This window comes from Syngnathus leptorhynchus, chromosome 6 (genome assembly GCF_054491065.1).
Source record: "Syngnathus leptorhynchus isolate UIUO chromosome 6, UIUO_Slep, whole genome shotgun sequence".
Lineage (NCBI taxonomy): Eukaryota > Metazoa > Chordata > Actinopteri > Syngnathiformes > Syngnathidae > Syngnathus > Syngnathus leptorhynchus.
Window position 1 is genome coordinate 5,322,231 of NC_141200.1, and position 20,181 is coordinate 5,342,411.

A 20,181-nucleotide genomic window follows, 5' to 3' on the forward strand; every position below is an offset into this window, starting at 1 on the left:
AAATGTTTTAGAGATCTGAAATTTATTTTACACAGTCAAAATTCTGCTAAAATTATCCCCAAAACATCCACCTTTTTTTATACAACTTGTCGACCAACTCGCATTTTTTTGCTGTATTTGGATCATGTTTAAACATTTAATACTAATCAAGGTCAGTCTATATATAACATACGTCATTCTTACCACAGAAATTGACAATGTGGCCTCCATTTACATCCAATTAGCATCTCATGCTCTGTTCTTTTCCTTTGTGTTCGTTTTTTAAGAGTAAGTTTGAATTATTGATCGAAGCGGTATTCATTAAAGTGATACTGTACACCCAAGTGTAATGCTGCCACTTTCTTAAGGTTTCTCCCCCCCGCCGGCCGGGTACACAAGATGCCAGGGCATAATAGATGCAAAGGTTTTTTTTATCAATATCATTTTTGTGGTAACGCAGATTTCCTCATCTCTTAATAATAAAAAAATTGATAAGTACCTGGCTAGAAGTGTCTGATAATTATATTTTTTTCTTTTTAAAGCAATTTAGTAACGTGTGAGAATTTATGTATAGAAAGTGATTAGAAAGTGAAAAACATTCCTAGAAAATCTCAAATATTTCACTTTAATGCAGCGGGATTAAGTAAAGAGTTATGTAATTTATTTTCACATGCACGTTTGCTTTACATATTAATTTATGATCTGTAATTATCAACACATATCTTCCAATAGAGGGCGCAGTTGCTCCGATAAAGACTGGACAGAAAATCAAATTCCAAGGATGAAAGGTTTGAATTCAAGAACATTTTGAGATTTTAACCCTTTGTGGCTGACTTGCCTTCATGTCAAATTTAAAAGTTCTACGTTTGTTACTGTATTACTGTAATTTGGCTCTGCAGAGATTCTTGTAATGTGCATTAAAGCTCAACACAATAATAGTAATGACAATAACTTCAGGAGGTTTTCATTAAGATTTGACTATTTGTACAGTAATTACACAAGTACGAGTCTTTCAAGTCACATTTCCAACTTCTTCAAATATTGATTGTTGATTGATGATTTGTCAACGCTAACAGCTTCAGTTAATGATCAAACTTCATAGAAAGGTTTCCATAGTAACTAACTGACACGTAAAACAAATCATAGAAAGGCCTTGAGCAACAGTCAAGCTCATGGGTCAAATCTTTGTTTGGACTGCATACTTGCCCCCCCCCCCAATAAATGGAAGAATACAGATGGCTGCGTGTGTGGAATTTCATGCACTAAATATTACAATGTATGTTGCACTTTATAGGTCACTGCTTCTGATAGAGTTCAAGGCAGCAGAAAAAAATCACATTGATCGCCTACCTCTGATGAAATCAAGGGCTTATATAATGGCTATTAGAAAAAAAATCAAAACAGCCTTTGTATCATGGCGTCTTAAGTTTTTTTATGTGAGTTTGGTCAGTTGCATCACACCCAGTTGACATGCACAGCGACCACCTCACCCTAAGGAGCTCCTCCCCTCTCGTATTAAGTTACCTGGCAGGCATCTGTCACTCACCTGTTCCTACATTCCCTCCTCAGTGACTGCTAAAACGACGTGTGTGTGCGTGTGTGTGCGGTGTTACAGCAGCCACAGGAACGAGTTCGGAATTAAGCTGATCTCTTGTGCACCACTCCGGAATTTTGTATCTGCTAATTGGTGGCAGTTTGGCGGCTTCCCTCCCCCTCATGTTGGTCACCTTGAGCATTCAATTCAGAACACACAAAAGTAAGTTGATTTCCTTGTACCTTTGCTTTTGTTTACAAAGTCTACTTTAATATTTTTTTTGAATTAATCCAGTATATTCATTCTGCTTTTACAAAAAAAAAAACATTAAATATAACAATGCATGACAACTCAATGCAATAAATCTTTATTTATATAAAGCTATGGCTGTGTGCAATACGGACCATATAAATAACAATAAAAAGAACACATGACAGTAAAGGCACCCTCAACAATAGGAACATCTCCGTGTACACAGTGCAAAGTAATTAAGTGGCACAAGACAACATTAATTATTAACACTCTTTGTTTATGTAACACCCCTGAAACTGCACTCATCTGAATTGTCAATCATATTCCATGACCATTTGAGTCAAGATCTCCCACTTTGACAGTTTTACCACTTTTAGTTATCATTTATTATCACATCTAATCTCGCTTAAGTATAGTTAGTACGGGCAGGTCTCAATATGCTTTCATCGATGTACTACACATTAACAATCAATTGATGCTATTTTGATGCACGTTTCATTCATTTCACAATGAGCCAGTTATCACAAGAATACCAGCTGAGTTCAAACGGGATTTAAAGATATCTAACCAGATAACAGTTATCTCTGACAAAATGGCTGAGTCAGGTACCAAGGGTGAAATTCACATTGCTCAAGCTTACTTTTTTTTTTTTTCCACTCACATGATCTAAACAGTATTGTGAACGCGCCCTTTACAAACTAATCATGTTTTGACGATTGTGCTACCATGGTAACAAACTCTTTTGTGCAGTCAAATTTCAAATCACTAAAGGTCATGTCAGGCTTTGTGATTGGTATAACAGCCTGGATTATTTAACTATTTATGCGTGAGGCAAGATGTCGTGGATTAGCAGTGTAGTGTTGCCGCTATGGATCTTTATTTAATGGATCAGTTGTTTAATCCAGTATTATTAAGCCAAGGAACCGATTTTACCTATAAAAAGGATACAGTTATCTTGGGATCGAATAGCGCTATGGGGGAACTTGTATTATAAAGGTACTTCTTTTTGCAAAAAAAATGTCAAATACTTGATTGGGCAGTTGAGCAGAACAAGCCACATCAAACATAGACTGAACAAGAAAGAACTCGCCTCAGTGATTAGCTTTTGAATGTTGGCTATTGTGAATGAGCAGCTGTCTAACCTCATTCCCATAGTTTGGAATACCAAAAGCTTTGTAAAATATCTCAATCCGACATGAAACTTATAATGATCCATTTTTATGCAGCTATCAGAGCTCCAATAGCTTCTAATTACCTCTGAATAAACTGCTGTCTTTGTTCAACAAAGCGGTTTGAGGGGAGTCGTGCGTCGGGCCTCTTGACAACACCTGACACCCAACCTGTCCTCCTCTGCCTTCTGAAACCTGGCTGTGTCCCAGAGGAAGGAACAAAAGAGCGTAGAGACGGACGCTAGGCGATAAGGAGAAAAAGAGGAAGTATTGTGTTGGTCTAGCTTGAAGTTTATTGGACACATTTTCTTTCTTGCGGCTTTATGTTGACAGTAGATTAGAGTTGGAATCGGCAAATGTTGGTTCTGGCAGGAAAAGTGGTTCTTTCCTATTTCACGTCATGTGCTGAAAGAAGTTATGAACACAATGTGCTGGAAGTGGTAATCTCATCACATTCTTGCAATAATGTTTTCTCCCCTCATTAAGACGGCAGGCTACCTTATAATATATCAAAGGGGATGTTAAATGTTATACACGATGCGTTTGGTTTACACGGATTCAAAATCTCAACAGTGAAATCCTTAAGTCAATTTACTTTTGTATTCAGTTAGAAGCCTTTTATATACAGTACAAAGAATTTGTGTCATTGTTGATTGATGGTTAGCGATATGATTTTGCGTGGAACGTGTGGACTGAGTCCTAATAGCTACGCCTCAAAATAAATATAGCTACGCTATTTGTGTTCTTAACCTATAACGGTTTATATTGACTTAAGTTGACAAGTTGTGTTACACCATCCTTGGACTGAGATCTCGGGCAATAAAATCATAAAGGCCATTCATTCCGATCTTCCTTGTGTAGAAAAGGTGATTCAGAGAATGGATGAATGGATGGCACTCATTTAAAAAAACACCAGCAGTCAGTCACAGGCTGAGCTGCACTGTGTTTGTTTACAATTTGCATGTTAACAAATGTTATGCTGTAGAGCAATCCCTCATTAGATCGATCAATCAATGAATAATACCGCATTGTTGTCACTGCATCGCGTATATGCAGTGAACTACAAACATGGTGAAGGAAAACAAACACACTGTTTTGTTGTGGAGCAGCTTGTTAGGGTCCATGGTGATATAGGAGGAGCTCGATAGCGTGTGTGTGTGCGTTACGTAATGTCATTAGGGCATGCCTTGACAGACAACGAGGAGGCTCCATACTCAAAGGTGGCTACTCTCATTTCCTACTCCTGTTAATCGCTCTGATTTCAGCGAGGTCACACTAATTGCCACCAATAAGCCTGAAGGAGTATCAAGCTCAATCAAATAAAAGTGACGTGGTAAATATAATTGTATACAGAGTGGATTTAAACAGGTCATGTCTGTCCCAAAGGAGTTTCCGGGCTGCCAACAAAATGGACCCAATACTTGGATTATTAGCTCAGTGGAAGAACAGTGGAGTGTTTCCATGTAGCACACACATTCCATTTACACGCTATGGAAACAGGGGATGATTGAGAGACGGGAAAGGCAAGAAAAACATGGCAAGTTCAGGCAATGACAAGATGGATTACATACTTTTATAGGGATGGAAATGTCTCATTTACCTTATTTCTGGAATAAGCTGTCTGTATACATCAAAACATCTCAACGTTGGTGTTCAGTTTCCTCTTAAAAAACAAAAAAAAAACATGCCAAGTTGCCCCAATTTTTTTTTTCTACTTTAGTAATAGCAATATCTTGAGAAGGAGCATTACACTTTATTTAGCTGAATGACAGGTTAAAAAAAAATCACACAACTTGATTAACAATTTTGGGGGGGGGGTAATATTTCTCTGTAACAATGACAAAATGGACTTTTAGGACATCACTTAAGTACAGAGGGCCTTTACATAATCGAAGTAAGTCATGTGGAGAGTGTTTAAAAAATCATAAAATATAATATAAAATAAAAACAGAACATCAATTTTAAAGAAACAAAAAATAAGGAGGAAAAAATTCAGGGATCTAGAAAAAAAGTGGGATGCATATGACCACCCATTCTTTAAACTGGATTGCATGTGTCGCTAATGTTGTGTCCAGTCTTTGGTGTTCTTATGAGCCCTCCTTCCTTCCTTCCTCAGGTAGATGTTTTGAGCCATGAGCGCCCTGGGATCTCCAACAAGGCAAGCCAAGTGAGTGGCACCTTACATTCCATCCTCTCCCTCTGTATTTACCTTTCCCTAGCGTAGTTCTTTATCGCAGGTGACTGTCACGGCGGCCATAGAATCACTAAGCCAGTATGTGGAAGGTAGTGCAGGTCAGGGACCTCAAGCACAGAGCTCCACTGTTGAAAATTATTTGCTTTTCTCTAACTGAGCTTTTGGCTCCAGCTTCCCTGGGGGCCCCCTTCCTCCTCCCACTCCCCCCTCCTCCCCCATTTCCACTCTCCCTCTTGCTCTCTGGCCGGTCCATCTGCTCTGAATCTCAGGCTATAATCTCATAGACACTTTGTATATATCACTAGCGTTTTTGTGACTTATGAAAAAAAGTGACAGGCCTGGACTTTTAGTTGGAGACAAGATGAAGGGAAAGCAGCGTCATGCCAACTCTTCTTGTCATTGCAGTGGAGTGGCAAGATCGGACAGCAAGATCAGCGCCAAAGCACTCTTTGGTAAGCACTTTATGCTTTTGGTGTGTTTGGCTTGTTACAAATTTATTATTTACAACAACTTGAATTTTTAAGGGTTCCTTTCAAATATTTATGACAATGCACACATGGATAAAATGGTACAATTTGAACAAGTACCAAGTCCCATTTAGATTTGATCCTATTTCCACGGTTGGCAGCAATTGTAGTGAAATGAATTGTTATTCAACATGTACACTGTACCACTGTCCAAAATTATTACACTAAGCTGCTGTTTATTGTGTAGCTAAAAAGTTTGAGTTTATTGTAGAAAGCCTACAGTGCAGACTTTCACTGGATTGTTCACAATCTTGTTAGCACATGTTTCATTTCATGAGAGATTGAATAACGGCCACTTTATCGGATTCGCCTTAACTTGTCTTAGACGTGTAATTAAACAGTCCTGCCTTTTTTTTCCCTAAGTACCAACACGTTATTGTTATTTTTTCTTTTAGAGGGAGAACTGAATGAAAATAGGAATTAGAGTAAACCTTTGCCAGACTCGAGGCCTACTCAACCTGAATTTTAAGTGAGCATCAATAAAACACAGATTTTCCCCTTTTTGCGGGCTGGCCGGTCCCTTTCGCCTCAATAGCGAGGGTCCACTTGTTTTCCATTAGCGTGTCTCCATAATTTTGTATGCATAGTGTGTGTGTGTGTTCCAGTATTTGACATTAGCGAAGGGTGCAAGGTGTGCCTGTTTATAAAGTCTGCTCGGAACAGGGCGGGGATGCCCGTATCCTGCAGGTGAATAAAAGCCTCATTGAAAAGTGGGGAAAAAGATGAGGCAGACTTTCTTGCCTCTGTCGCAACCCACCAAGCCTCAGACTTGGGCTGGACTGTACAGAGGAATGTTGTACTACACGATTCAGAGACGAACTTTTTCCATGAGGGGCTATTCTAAAATTAGAATGTTGTTGTATGATGGTAATATCGGCATGCTGATGTTCCCACTCCGTCTGGCTTCGCACCTTGGTGCTCTTGAGACCGTCGTCCAAAAATCCACAGGATGTCTCCACCTGCCTCGTCGTATTTATGGCGACTCGAGCCTATGTTGTTCTCCTTTCGGCTTGCCCTCAGCCTGTGCGGCAGATGGTCAGCACGGTGTCGTGTGTGGCGTCAGAGCAGCTTGCTTGTCCTCACGAACTAAGGAGATGGGATGCTGTTGTGTATTATCATCATCAACAACAACAGTGACCATCTGCCTCCATGTTGAAAACACACAAAGTGGAAAGATCCTGTCTCTATGTTGTATGCAAAACTTGACCCAGTGATGCAAATGATTCTTTATCAGCACCTTTGGGATGGAGCAGAGACGCACTATAAAAATCAAAACATCCAGTTGTTTAATATGTGATGCACTTGACGGCCACATCATTAGGTACACTTGCAGAATAGTGTCATCCAATATGAGCGTGCCTATGTTAGCTTAAGTAGTTTAGCGTCACTGTCAGGTGGAAACCACTTAATTGTGTTTGACTGCATTAATGGTGGTACTTGGAGAAAAACTTAATTTTTTTAGATCAGAGTTGATGTAAAAAATTTGTGAATGATTTTTTTTAACACAGCCCAACATTCAAATCCAAATGTTGCTAGGCAGTAAAAACCAAAAAGACAGCTGTTGCCCAATTATGTAGTTTGACTTATTGGGCAGCTTTAGCATTTCATGGGGGACATAATACCAAGTCCTAATCACACGGCAGTTTATTTGCATGCACTTGATGTGGGCCATGTCAATAGGATCTGGACCCACTATCAGTTTTGACAGTCTGCCCTCTAGCCACCACGGTTTATCTCTGGTCATTAGCTTCGGCTTCTCAGCCCAACTGCCTGCTAAATGGCTCCCATTGCAAACTGTTACGGGCTCGTGGCTTGGCCGCCATAAGTGGTATTAATAAGACATGGCGGCCAGCTCGACTTTCAGACAGACACCCGATGCCTTTCTTTCTTTCACCTGCGCGGAGCCAAGCCGGAAGAAATGAGCCGAGAGGGATTGGCACAGCCAGGCAAATGTTGGCGTCATTTGCACATGATGGCATGGACGCAAGCTATCGTTATTCAAAATGACACTTGAGTCACACACCTGACAGATTTAGTGAATTGTTGTTAATACTCTGTGCCTTTGTGTCACATTCAACACACAGAACAATGTGTCCAATGTGGAAGGAACAAGAGCTTTTAAGGTCGTGTGTGGCAAAGTGTTTGCTCTAGTGGGAGGGGGGGGGGAGACATCTGGCACAGTGAGCTTGATAGTGACCTGCTCTCATTTAATAGCCATATAATGGTTACCTGCAAGCCATTCACCTGGTAAATAGGTCAGCGGGCGGAGTGACACACTTATGTGCTATTTCAAGACAATCATTATGAAAATTTCCGCTTATGGCTGTAGCCACACGAGATTTGAAAACAAATGTGCGTGTCACACCATTAGTTGGTCAGAATATGGTGGTTTGCGCCGTTGTGGGCGTGAACACAGCCAATGTCATTCAATCAAAGCAGCTCCTCTCATTTCCTTTAAATGTGGTGAAATCATATCTCACATGGGCACATCTCAATTCACGTCAAACTGGGGCACTCGAAAGTTAGCACTTTATAGCTAGCATCAATAGTACCTAACGATAACGATGAGGAAATTTACGTGATGTGTTGTTGTGTAGCGATCATCTGTGATCTTTGAGCCTGATGTTTGTCGCTTTTATGGCGCAGTTACTGTAATCCTTGCTAATATTATACAAAGTGAGAGACACACTTCAACTTTCCACTTTTTGATAGCACAATTAATATTTAACTTTTTAGATATCCATTTCGCCACCATTAAAAAAAACCTAAAAAACTAAAAACAATTGTTTATTTTTGCTGCAAAATCGACATGTTGAGTAATCTTACTTGGCTGGTTTCCTATCGCTCCTATCACCATTTCCCTGAGGGAAAAAAACCCCAAGCATTCATATAAAGTAGGCGTTCTTCCTTATTGCCCTCCTGGTGTGGTGAGTTCACTCAAGTGTGACTTTGGTTTATTCACTTCTACGCTGCAACATGTGGAACCCAGGTCGAGTGTTTTTACTGTTACTTTTTTTAGTTTCAGACATTTTCTAAATGTTTTTGTTTTCTTTTTCAGAGCAAAGGAAAAAATATTCCAACTCCAATTATATTATGCATGAAACGTCACAGTATCATGTTGAGGTAAGGTTGACTCGTTTGGGAATGTTCGACTGAAGTTTTGACAGTTGATTTTTTTGGAGAAACAAGGCTTGATGAAAAAGTATGTTTCATAATTGTCGCTTGTGAGTAAGGAAATGAAAGTTTATGTGTTAAGTTGCTGGCGGAGAATGATTTGACTGGTGAATCATTGTCCATTTATATCTCACTTTTCCATTGTTATGACCTTATCATTTTTGTATTCACATTATCGGTGTATATTTGAATGTAATTCATAATTACTCACAGAAATTAATCGGAAATTTGAAAGTGGACTTTGAGAGGCTAAAATTAAGATGACAAATACGCTACACTATATGCACACATAATGTACATTATTTTGCTACAATTTTTTTCTAATTACTTCTATTTTGTATGATAATTCTGAGGGCCTTATAAGGTGAAGCCAGTGTCGAGAAACTAAATGTTGGCATTTATGATCATGCGGCAGAGTTTCGTTTTATCAGGAAATCAGCTGGATGTCACTCGCCTCCTGTCAGACGGAAAACAGTTTCAATGAGAATGAAGCAAAATGTCTTGTCGTGTAAAGTTTCATTTTCCGTTTTATTTCATTGGATTAGTCCACTTGTCACAACTTACACTTTACTTTGTCTTTTATTGATTAATGTTCAGAAAAGAATGCACTTTTTTTTCTCACCTTCCCTCTCTCCCTGGTTTAGCATCTGTCCACCTTCATCATGGACAAGACCGAGTCCATCGCCACTGTGGACGACGCCATCAAGAAACTTGTACTTCTCGATTCAAAAGACAAGATTTGGACTCAAGAAATGCTCCTGCAAGTCACTGATAAGGCAGTCAGGCTGCTGGACTGTGACACCCAGGTACTTTGTTTACATAGTGACATAAATTGCAATTAATCATGTCGCTAATGTGTTCATACTGAGTCTTTTTTTTTTTTATGTCCACATTTTGTCCTCTTTGTGCAGGAGGAACTGGAGAACTTCCCCCTCCCCACAATCCACCTGTCTCAGGCCGTTCTAAATCAGACACGCTACCCGTCCGTGCTGCTGCTGGTGTGTCAGGACAACGAGCAGCATCGACCAGACATTCATTTCTTCCATTGTGACGAGGTGGAGGTGGGTGTCGCAGCACGTGGCTCACTTTGCATCCTTTATTGTCTAAATCATATTATTTATTCGGTTAAATATGTTTATTGGTTTAAAATAAAACGTTATACTCCTGTTTATGTTTCTATGTCTGGTAAAATTTGACTCATTGTCTCTTGCAGGCTGAATTGGTTCATGCAGATATCGACAGCGCTCTCGGAGACAACAAATGCGGGAAGAAAATGAGGCTTCAGACTCTCAAGTAAGAAAATGGCCCACACAGACCTGCTGACTTAAGATGTTTCGTGAAGGTCCTGATGTTCTCTTGCAGAATTAACCAGGAGAAAATGAAGCACCGAAGAGAGACCATACTTCCAAAGACGCCCCCCAAGGCCACCCCTGTTGCAAAGGGACGTGTTGCTGCCCCAATCCCACAAGGTGTGGAAAAAAAACCAAGATCACATCTAGCCAAAATCATTCGAAGTGAATCAATTGATTGTTATTCTTTTTTTTGGGGGGGATAAAATAATGTAATTGATTTTTTGGGGGGGGGTGGGTGCAGACAGACGATCTTCTGGACACAGTGACCCAGAGTCACATGAAAGGTTGGCCCAACGTATCGAGAAGGATGTGGTGAGTGTTTCCCTACATCTTCACAGCCCTATCAAACATTTTTGATTTTTTGATTTTATTTATATTTTGTTTAATTTATTATATTTATTTATTTATTCATTAGAATAGAACCTCACTGTACTTAATATTTGAACTGGTGCCATCATGAGACGCCCTCATTCGTGTTGTTCTTTGTAGCAAGTCCTCAACTGTGCCCTGGACGATATTGAGATATTTGTGGCGCGGTTGCAAAAGGCGACGGAAGCCTTTTCCCAACTCAACCAGCGCAACAAGAGTAAGAAGAATAAGAAGAAAGGACCAGCAGGTCTGTCGCCCTTTCTTCTTGTGTGGTGGTAACTGTGAAGTGACAACTTGTTGCATATTGCTCACACTGCCATGTTTGTATTTTTTTGTATTCTCCAGTGACATGCATGGTGGTAACACCAATATTCCAATATGGCCTTTGCTAACAAGTTATTTGACAATATTTCAGGTTTCATTGCGGCGGTATTATTATTATTATTACTAACTTTGAATCATTTCATTTGTTTGATCTGTCTCTCTTGTACATATTTGAACAAAGTCCCCAAAAGAGTCTTGCAGTATGTTAAGACGCAAAGTAATAATAATGCCGGCACATATTGAGTGATGTTTTATCGATGTCGTTGTTAATTTCTGCATGTTTGGTCAGCGGTGATGCAATTTGAACGCATGATCAATTTTTAGTTAAATGAGTGCTGTCGCTGACAACACATGCAGATGGTATTGTTCTCGATTCATTGAGTCTGACTCTTTCTCAACTCTGGAACTGAGCATTTGAGGATTTAAAAAAAAAAAATCTCTGCATAGAAAATAATGTAAATAAAGGCATTGGTGTAGGTCATAACATTTTCAGAGTTAATAGAAACAAACATGTTGAGTTCCAGGCTGAGAAACCCAGTAGCCACTCCTTCAACTTCTGGTCAAATCAAACCCAAATTGTATGAAATAACTAACCCAGCAATGGGTCCAAAATGCTGGATTATTCATACCATTGGGTTGAAGATTTTGATCCAAGGGGTAAAAACTACCCATACTGATGAGTCAAAGCTAGCAAGAAATCCTCGACAAAAAATAATGAACCCGACCTTAGGCGCTTGATAAGACTTGCAAACTTGTGTTCATTGTGGTCTTGTGTACTTGTTCTCAGAGGGCGTGCTGACCCTGCGAGCCAAGCCCCCCTCTGAGGAAGAGTTCATCGATAGCCTGCAGAAACTGAAGCTGGCCTTCAACCTCTTGGTGAGCTAGCTAGCTAGAGCTGACGGACTCCTTACTAGCTTTATCATTGCACCCCCCCTACAGGCCAAACTGAAGAAGCACATCCAGAATCCGAGTGCATCAGAGTTGGTTCATTTCCTCTTTGGCCCTTTGGAGCTGGTAAGAACAACAAGTGATGTCGAGGGGGTCCTACTCGTAGGGGCAGTGCTGACAATGACCCTATTGTAGGTGCTGCAGAGTTGTGGCAGTCCAGAGTTGGTCCGTTCGATTCTCTCCCCTCACCTCTCCAAAGACGCCGTGGACTTCCTTCGGGGGCACCTCACCCCCAAAGAGACCACCATATTTGAGCTTCTAGGAGAGGCTTGGACCAAACCCAGGTTTGTCGACAATACTCAAACTGGGCATGAAAATGATGATGTCATATTTAAATTTGGGTGTATTTAGAGTGGAGTGGCCGAGGGATCAGTGCGCTCCTCCTTACTATCCCAAGTTCCGGAATGGCTGGGAACCTCCGGCGGAGCTCTTTAGGACGGCCCCATGGGAAACCGAGTATCCCGGCGGGCCTCTGGGATCCCCCGTTTCCTTGGTTTCCCCCACAAGCCCCGATTACAGGAAACACTCATCTGATGATGTAAGACTTAGCGTAAAACTGAATTGATATCCAAGACTCAGCAGGTCCAATTAATCTGTATGTTTCTTCGCAGTTTTACAGAAGCCATTCCTCAAACTCATCCAATGGGTAAGTTATTGTGTCTTTCATACATGGTAACTTTCAAATCAGCCAAAGTGAAAAAGTTGGATATGTTGTATGTGTCTCCAAAGGTCCTACAACGGGATTCCCAATGCTCGCAAATATGCCAAAATTCGCTACCCCTTTGTAGCGCGGAATGCCAACGAGTTGTCAGTGCTGACGGACGAAATCCTCGAGGTGAAAATATTTGTATCTTTTTAAGAGAGATTTTCAGCAGTATTTTCATTTTGTTTGGCATCTCAGGTGCTCGAGGACGACAAGCAATGGTGGAAACTGAGGAATCGTAGCGGCCAAGCAGGTTACGTCCCCTACAACATCCTGGATGTTGCCAAGCTCGACGAGTCTGAAGCTTTTTACAACCAGGTATAAACTCAGTTTGCCTGCACTCAATCTGTCTTTAGGATCTCCATTTGCTTACATTTACATTTGTAAAGATAATGTTGAGTTTTTATTGAAGAAAAAAGTCACTGCCTAATTCCTAATTCTATATTTTTTCTAATAAAAGCAAATGCATGTGTTTCTTTGTGCAGCAAGGGTATGGTCAAACCTCACCCGGTTCCCTGAGCCCAGGAGACAGTTTCAGCAAAGGTCGACACAAAGACAAAAGTAAAAGCCAAGCTCACATTTATTGCTATTTGCAGATTTGAATTGCAATTAGCTCAAATTTGCGCTGTCACTGTTTCAGTGATGGATGAAGTCAACAATGAGCTACTGATGATGATCACCGCTAAGAAAACCCAGCCACCCGCCAGAAAATTCCGCATTGAGCGACCGGCAGCCGCTCAAGTGTCGCTAACGTACAGCTCCACCCCGGAGCAGGTCAAATCTTGGCTTGCTTCCAAGGGCTTCTCCAAAGCGTCAGTAAAACACACACAATTTAACACTCAATATTTCTTTCGATGACTTTTAGCTCTTTTTCCCCTAACAGGACAGTGAACTATTTAGGCATCCTGACAGGAGCTCAGTTGTTTTCTCTCAACAAGGAAGAGTTGAAGTCCGTGTGCGGGGACGAAGGCGCTCGCGTCTCATCGCAGATTACCGTGCAGAAGACGCAAATAGAGGTACAGTCACATATCCATTGGAGGAACTCTCTTGGTTGAATCTTTTGTTTTTTCTGTCAGAAATTGTGCGGAGACAGCGAGCTTCAGGAGGTCATGAAGCGCAGACAGGAGCGAATCGACTCGGGGAGCACAGAGTGAAGACGCGCACCCTTTCCCTCTTCATTTCCTGCGAGACCTGCGGCGGACCGTATTCCCACGTTGTACACATTATTATTGAATATTTATTTTCTCTCATTTTGTACGTGCGCAAGCTAATTTGCAATTCTGTCTCAACCTGTGTGAATCAGCAAATGTACAGTTTTGGGTGCGCGCAACATATATGTAAAATACAGAACATGCTTGGAAAGGCAATGTGGTGCATGTTGATGCTTAATGGCAATATCAATCGGTGAATAAGATTGTTGTGTAATTTGTGCCAGGAGGTTTTTAAACATTTTTCTCATGGTGTATGTATAGCCAATGAATTTGCATATTGCTGTTTACACAATGAATCAGGAGATACAAAAAAGCTTTACAGGTTCATATTCTACATTTGAATTATCACCATAATTCTGCACGGAGTCTGTAAATGATCGTCAAATGTCATTTTTTTTGTGTCGTTTCTCTGCACGGGTGTATTTTCAACTGTTGTGCTTCAATTAAGTAAATGAAGATTGAGTCCAAATCAAAAGGAGTGTAAATATGGAAAACCAGTGCAAGACAAGCTGATTAAAAGCTGGCAAATATTTGATGTTAAACAATCTTGTAATTCATTTTGGTTTGGGCGGACGTGGAAATCATCAATATTCCATGGAGTTTGACAACAATCTGGTCCCTTTGATTCTTAAAAGATGTAAAAGAGAAATTACATCAGTCCCCAAGAAAATCAGAGTAGACACTCCCATTTTATAGTACAGAATCAAATACAATACAATCCCAGACAAAAAAAACTAATGTATGAAAATGATCATTTATGAAGATATGCATCAAGCCACAGACTCCCTGAAGTCTTCAGCGAACTGCAAAATGAAGACGTAAAGTGCTTAAAACACCAAAATAGATTTTTGTCCAAAATAGCAGATATTACCTGATGACATCAACCAGACCTTCCCCCATTGTCTTCACTTGGTAAGGAATTTTATGTTTCTCACACAGGGCGCGCACCAGTGGCGCCACCCGGTGGTAGTTGTGACGTGGCATAATCGGGAAAAGACTGCAACGCACAATTTAGCCATTTAGCTTTCTAAGTTTCTTGCTATTCTGCTTAAAGAACTTACTGGTGTTCTATCTGAAAATTGAGATGCCCACTGAACCAGTCGTTGAAGGGGGACTGCTCAATGTTGCAAGTGGCTTGTAGCTAAAGCACAAACGAGACGCACAATGAGCTTGACGTAATGACAAAAAAAAAAGTTTCGATTTTCAAGCTAGCACCTGCATGCTGAGCCAATCTTGATGCTTCTCGTGGTCAATGTCCATGGGGAGGTGATTCATCTGAGTCACCCACACGAACCAGTGGCTCTCCAGAAACCTGAGAAGCACACCAAAACGATGACCTTGGAGGTAACGGTAAAGATTGAACGATATGATAACAGTTTGATGGATTTGGTTTAACAACAGTGGCCTCTGCAGGCCGTTATTGTCATTACATGACCTATGCACATGTACTGTAACTATAGAAAATGTCCTTTTTTTATTGTTGTATACCGCCAATCGAGTCTCTAGGGTACTTGTCCAATCATCAAGTATAAAATTAAAACAATCAAGTGTATATTTTTATTTCTATTTCCGAAAATGTGTCTGTAACCTCGCCAGAGGTCTTCCCCGATTTGGAAGCAAGGCTGGCTGAAGCTCTTGAGCCACTTGCCAATGACGGCAGGACAAAAATTGTAAAGCACGACAAATTCATTGACAAACACACAGCCTCCAACGCCCCTGCTATCCTGTCAAAGCCAAAAGGTAAGCAGAGCTGCACTGAGTTTTATTGGACACACAGAAATGAAGGAAATGCTTTATTGCATCCAAGCAGTGGGATCAAGTGCTAATGTTAGCATGACGTCAACTGGTTTGCTGTCATTGAAATTGTAGGAGTGTTTTGAGACAAATTAATTTCTAATATACGCAATGGCAACAATCATCTTCATTTGTGTTGGAATTATTCCGAACGTCTATGTAAGGTGGACTACAAGAATGAGAGCGCACTTAAGCACGTCGTTGCGAAGCAATATTGTCGGTTAATGGTCGCATAGTGTGACTTTGGTCAGCACTAAATCATTTACTTCACATTCGGGAATAACCGAGGGCTCATTTTCCACCACAGTATTATTCAGCGATGATTTAAACCCACAACCCTGGCAGCCACAGCACATTAACTTTATATCAAATAGATGATTTGGAAAGGCATGCACTTATTGAGATACTAAATCACTTACCTGACAAACATGATGAGCGCCACTGAGCCCAGGAGACCATAAAGTGGAACATAACAACTGAAGTAGCGAAGGTAGTAAGAAAAGCACCACACCATATCCTTCAGAAGAAAAAAAAAAAAAACCTTCTTAATATAATGAACCGATTTCTTTACTATGTCTGACATAGTAAAACCAAATAGGAGCCATTTTTCAACTAGAGCCTCAATAATGTACAATACCACACAGTGAATATTAAGTCTTCTCCACTTTGACAAAGTTTTTGCTAGACAAATTAGTGAATTATTTAGTGTGCAAATGACCAAGGCCTTGAAATGAGGTATTGTTTTTGAGCACGCAAGCTAACTAACGTGTTAGCATGTTCCCTCATAACATGCTAGTCTTGCTCGTCTTAAAGATTTACAATTAAAAAGAAAAAAACTCTTAACAGTTTCCAAATTCTCAATTGAGCAGAGGCGTCATCTTACCACCCAGTCACATCGAGAGATCATCACGTGCATCATTTGAACTTGGAAATAAATTGGAATTAGCAGTGGAGGGCCAACTGAAACAAAACAAATTGTGGAACATTAAATTCATTGATTCATATTGTATTTTAAAAAATGGGAAAAGAAAAGGACAATACCCAGGAAGAAGTAGTGGTGCTGATGGTTGTAGGGCAGAAGTTTGATCTTTTTGGTGCCATACTGTGAAAGAAAGACGATTGTTGGGTTAGGATGGCAGGAGCATGGTGGGCGCTGGTGGCGAGGCCAGCCATTAAGTCCAACTCGCCTCGACTGGCTGAGTGGCTCCGACAACAAATATCTTCAGCATGTTGACGTCGGGGTCTTTACTGAAGACGTTGGGTTTAGCGTGATGCTGAAAGTGTCGATGATTCCACCAATTAGCAGAACCTCCCTGTAGATGAGAAAACCTTCTTTACTACGACGCCATTGGGGTTGTAAAAGACCTTCTGTTACCTTCAAATGCCCAATGAGAAATTGTTGCACAAGATGATTCCATGAAGATTTCTTGAAGACAGACAGATGACCAAAATCATGCTGCAGCCATCCAGCCTGGATCTTACGAGACAAAAGAGACCTCAGTTTTTGTGTAGAATAACTTGAGAGGTAGTCGCGTTGTTGCATTTACCTGTGCAGTTGCCATTAAGATGGAACAGAGCGCCGTCGGGATCCAGCCGGTCCCCCCGAGACGTATGAGCAACCAGGCTAGGAGCTCCATCAGGAGGATGTGAGCCAGATGGGCTAAGAAGAACATAGAGTGGGCCCGAAACAGACCCTTTTGCTCTGCATACGTATGCAAAGCCCGGAAGTCCTGGATGACTGGAACCTAGAAGACGGGGAGGGGCATAAATATGAGGACAACTGTGGATTTTGGAAATTCAACCTTCGAGACCCTCAGGTCACTCAAGATCTGAAATGGGGGATCTACATTAACATCATCCTTAAAAAGGCCCAACGGAGGATTGTAAAAAGGAATTGCTGGCCACAAGATTTGGTCATGTGACTTTTGCAAGCCCAAGAGCAGTTGTGATGGATAAAAATGAGGAAAGATTCCTTTTTAATTCTTATTCCCCAAAACAATGTTGAACGGTTCTTACATTTTTCTCTCTGTCCTGGTTAGGTTCTGTTTCTGCCAGCTCTCCAATCAGCAAGGGCTTTAAAAAGCGTTGCACATACTTCTTGTCCGGATGAAAGGCAGTAAATGCTTCCTAGACAAAAAAAAAAAGAATAAAAAAAAAAAAAAAGCATTACACGAAAAAAAATCCCAAGCATCACATACCGTGGCATCCTCTCCAGCATAATGCCGGATGACCCGAAAGCCTCCAGGATGCCTCTTGGCCCACTCGGTGACGCAGTAGACCTTCCGATTGATCACCAACCACTGGTCATTTCTGCTGCTGTGTTTCTGCACCTCTTCCCAGGTGAAAAGAGCGCTGCCCGCTGGCTCTATCTGCTGGTCCCCGGCACCCATTCCTCAGAGCCACAGTCTAAAGCAAACAGTGGCTGGGAAAGTTGGTACAGTGTGCTGTGTAGGCAGCTACGTTTTTTTTTTTTTTTTTACCCGTTGCTGTGTGTGCTCGCAGCCTGCTTGTAACGCAAGTTAACGAGGACAATGAGCAGAGGAACAGACACATCAATAATTTAAGATGAATTTGATATGCGGGATGCTATTAATGTCAAATTAGACGATGAGCTCTGCTACAATTGATGTCATATTGGAATATTAATATAGTCTAAAAATAGACACGAATACGTCGTTAGCAAACCACATTTTAGCACTGTCACATTTATCGAAATAATATCAGATTTACGTCGACTGCGAGGTCTGTAGGTCTGTCTGTAGGATCGAAGCGTTAAGGGGAAAAAAAATCGACTCACGTTTTGGGTTGGTCTCACGCTCTGCGCTCTAGAAGCACACACCGGCGCGCCTGCACAACTAACTCATTCTATTCGGATCCGTTTCTAAAATTGGGAACAACTGCCGAATGAGAATAAATTGACCACGTTTTGCCTAGCTGACTATTTCATGGTGTCATTCATTAGAAATTCCGAGGTGATCTTCCGACGGCTTTTGGACCAATCGGCGTACCGGCTTCATGGTGCCCAAATGTGTCAAATACGCCCATCTACTTGTATGAATATGGGCGACTACTGGTATGCAGTTAGTGTTTATATATTTTTTCTTATCATTTTTCAATGATACAGCACTTGTACGTTTCTTATTAAAGTTTAAAAAAAAAAATCGAACTCATGTAAATTCACATTAAAGGTATTAATTAACCTATCGTTGCTATTATCTTTGTAAAGCCTTCAGTATTTAATCATGGTTCTCAGTAGATTTTTTATTATTTCTGTCTGTCAGTCCATCTGTCAATCATTTGGAATGTGTCAAACCATATATGCAATTATTAACTGAACAATTCAAATAAAAGCAATCATTTTGTGACTGCATTTCAATACTGACCTCAACCAGCAGGAAGTACAAACGAGCAGATAAAACAGGTGTACTCTCATCTGTGATCTTCCTAAAAATAAAAAATAAAAATTACCCAAAAATTCAAATGACATGATTTGCGTTTGGAACATGGTGGAGTGCCGTGAAAACACTCCATGTGTGTCCTTATATTACAAGCTCGGTGATTCATTGGGTCACTGTCTGTCAGTTCGGCGCAAGCGAGAGGTTGCCAGCCAGACTGGTGTTTCGCTTTATTTGCGGCTCTGTACCATCAAGCCGATGTTTGCGGTCATCAAACAAAACAAATCAACACAACACATTGCCCGTCCAAAGACTAGAATGACCTAAAATGAAGCACACTGACAGGCTGTCTTTTTAAAAGCACCAAGCACGATGACCTTGTTCTTTTTTTAAAACAAAATTCAACAGTGTATTTGTTTCTTCAGCTATAGTCCACACTCAAAGATCAAATATGAATAATGAAATGATAAAACAAATAAAATTGCTTATATCAAAGCAGAGAGCTTTTTTTTGTTTGTTTGTTTGCAAAATAATGTGAGATCCATAACCTACGTTGGGCCTCTTTAGGTTGCATTCCTCTGCTTCTCGTCCCGAAGCTCCTTTCCTCACTGAGCTCTAGTGCTTCTTTGAGCTCTGTGAAGCCAATTTCTATGTGACATCACTTCGAAAGAGGGCCACATTCATGATGTCTATTTGGTCGCCCTTCCAACCAAAGGCATCAAAGACACATTCTCCTATGATATGGTATCTAATTATAATTTGTCTACCAAAAAAAGATCACATCACAGATGCACAGATATTTACCACGGCATCATTTGTTCATTTACATTCACCTCTACAGTCACATTCATTGACCTCTTCAGCTGTCTCGTCTGTTGACTGCTGCTCTAAGTGGGCCGAGTCATTTCAGGACAATGTGGAACAGAAAAGTGCAAATCAGCATATCAGACAGGATTATCCTCAAGCAGCCAGCCCCCCCCTACCACCTCCTCGCCGGGGCCGCTTCAAAAATCGAGGCGTTGAACATCTGACCCCAGCAGCTTTGCAAGGCTTTTCTTCACACTCGTAATCCATTTACATAGTGGTCTAGAAGGAGGATGTCATTTTAAGACACGTTTGACTTTTTTGACAAACCATTATAATATGGAAAATCATTTCATGTTCCCAAACCTATGATATCCTAATGGCCTTGGACACCAGAGGGCAGAATAATACAAACAGTGTATGACAAAGAAGAGTTTCACAAATAATTGATA

The 20,181-nt window shown here is 40.8% G+C and overlaps 2 protein-coding genes across 6 annotated transcripts; one reads left to right on the plus strand and one right to left on the minus strand.

The window, feature by feature from the left end:
• The first annotated feature begins 1,482 nt into the window (after positions 1-1,482).
• eps8l2 (EPS8 signaling adaptor L2) lies at positions 1,483-14,434 on the plus strand. Of its 4 annotated transcripts, none has more exons than XM_085913553.1 (21): positions 1,483-1,735; positions 5,051-5,101; positions 5,534-5,580; positions 8,714-8,778; positions 9,474-9,635; positions 9,741-9,890; positions 10,043-10,122; positions 10,192-10,298; positions 10,423-10,493; positions 10,671-10,797; positions 11,662-11,750; positions 11,814-11,888; positions 11,958-12,106; positions 12,174-12,360; positions 12,434-12,468; positions 12,552-12,657; positions 12,724-12,843; positions 13,011-13,086; positions 13,166-13,337; positions 13,409-13,541; positions 13,602-14,434. In XM_085913553.1, the coding sequence occupies exons 2-21, from the start codon at positions 5,067-5,069 to the stop codon at positions 13,677-13,679; spliced, it is 2,064 nt and encodes a 687-aa protein (XP_085769679.1). In that variant the 5' UTR covers positions 1,483-1,735; positions 5,051-5,066; the 3' UTR covers positions 13,680-14,434. The 4 variants fall into 4 exon arrangements, with proteins under 4 accessions (XP_085769679.1, XP_085769677.1, XP_085769680.1 ...); XM_085913551.1 differs by having other exon boundaries at positions 1,484-1,735; positions 5,459-5,580; XM_085913554.1 differs by lacking the exon at positions 1,483-1,735 and adding an exon at positions 2,747-2,761.
• fads2 (fatty acid desaturase 2) lies at positions 14,004-19,563 on the minus strand. Of its 2 annotated transcripts, XM_085913557.1 has the most exons (14): positions 19,478-19,563; positions 18,914-18,974; positions 17,729-17,936; positions 17,547-17,657; positions 17,078-17,275; positions 16,906-17,007; positions 16,718-16,843; positions 16,572-16,632; positions 16,414-16,490; positions 15,950-16,047; positions 14,952-15,048; positions 14,798-14,877; positions 14,608-14,733; positions 14,004-14,539 (listed from the first exon to the last, which is right to left on the minus strand). In XM_085913557.1, the coding sequence occupies exons 3-14, from the start codon at positions 17,918-17,920 to the stop codon at positions 14,488-14,490; spliced, it is 1,320 nt and encodes a 439-aa protein (XP_085769683.1). In that variant the 5' UTR covers positions 17,921-17,936; positions 18,914-18,974; positions 19,478-19,563; the 3' UTR covers positions 14,004-14,487. The 2 variants fall into 2 exon arrangements, with proteins under 2 accessions (XP_085769683.1, XP_085769682.1); XM_085913556.1 differs by lacking the exons at positions 18,914-18,974; positions 19,478-19,563 and adding an exon at positions 18,328-18,699.
• Between the last annotated feature and the right edge of the window lie 618 nt (positions 19,564-20,181).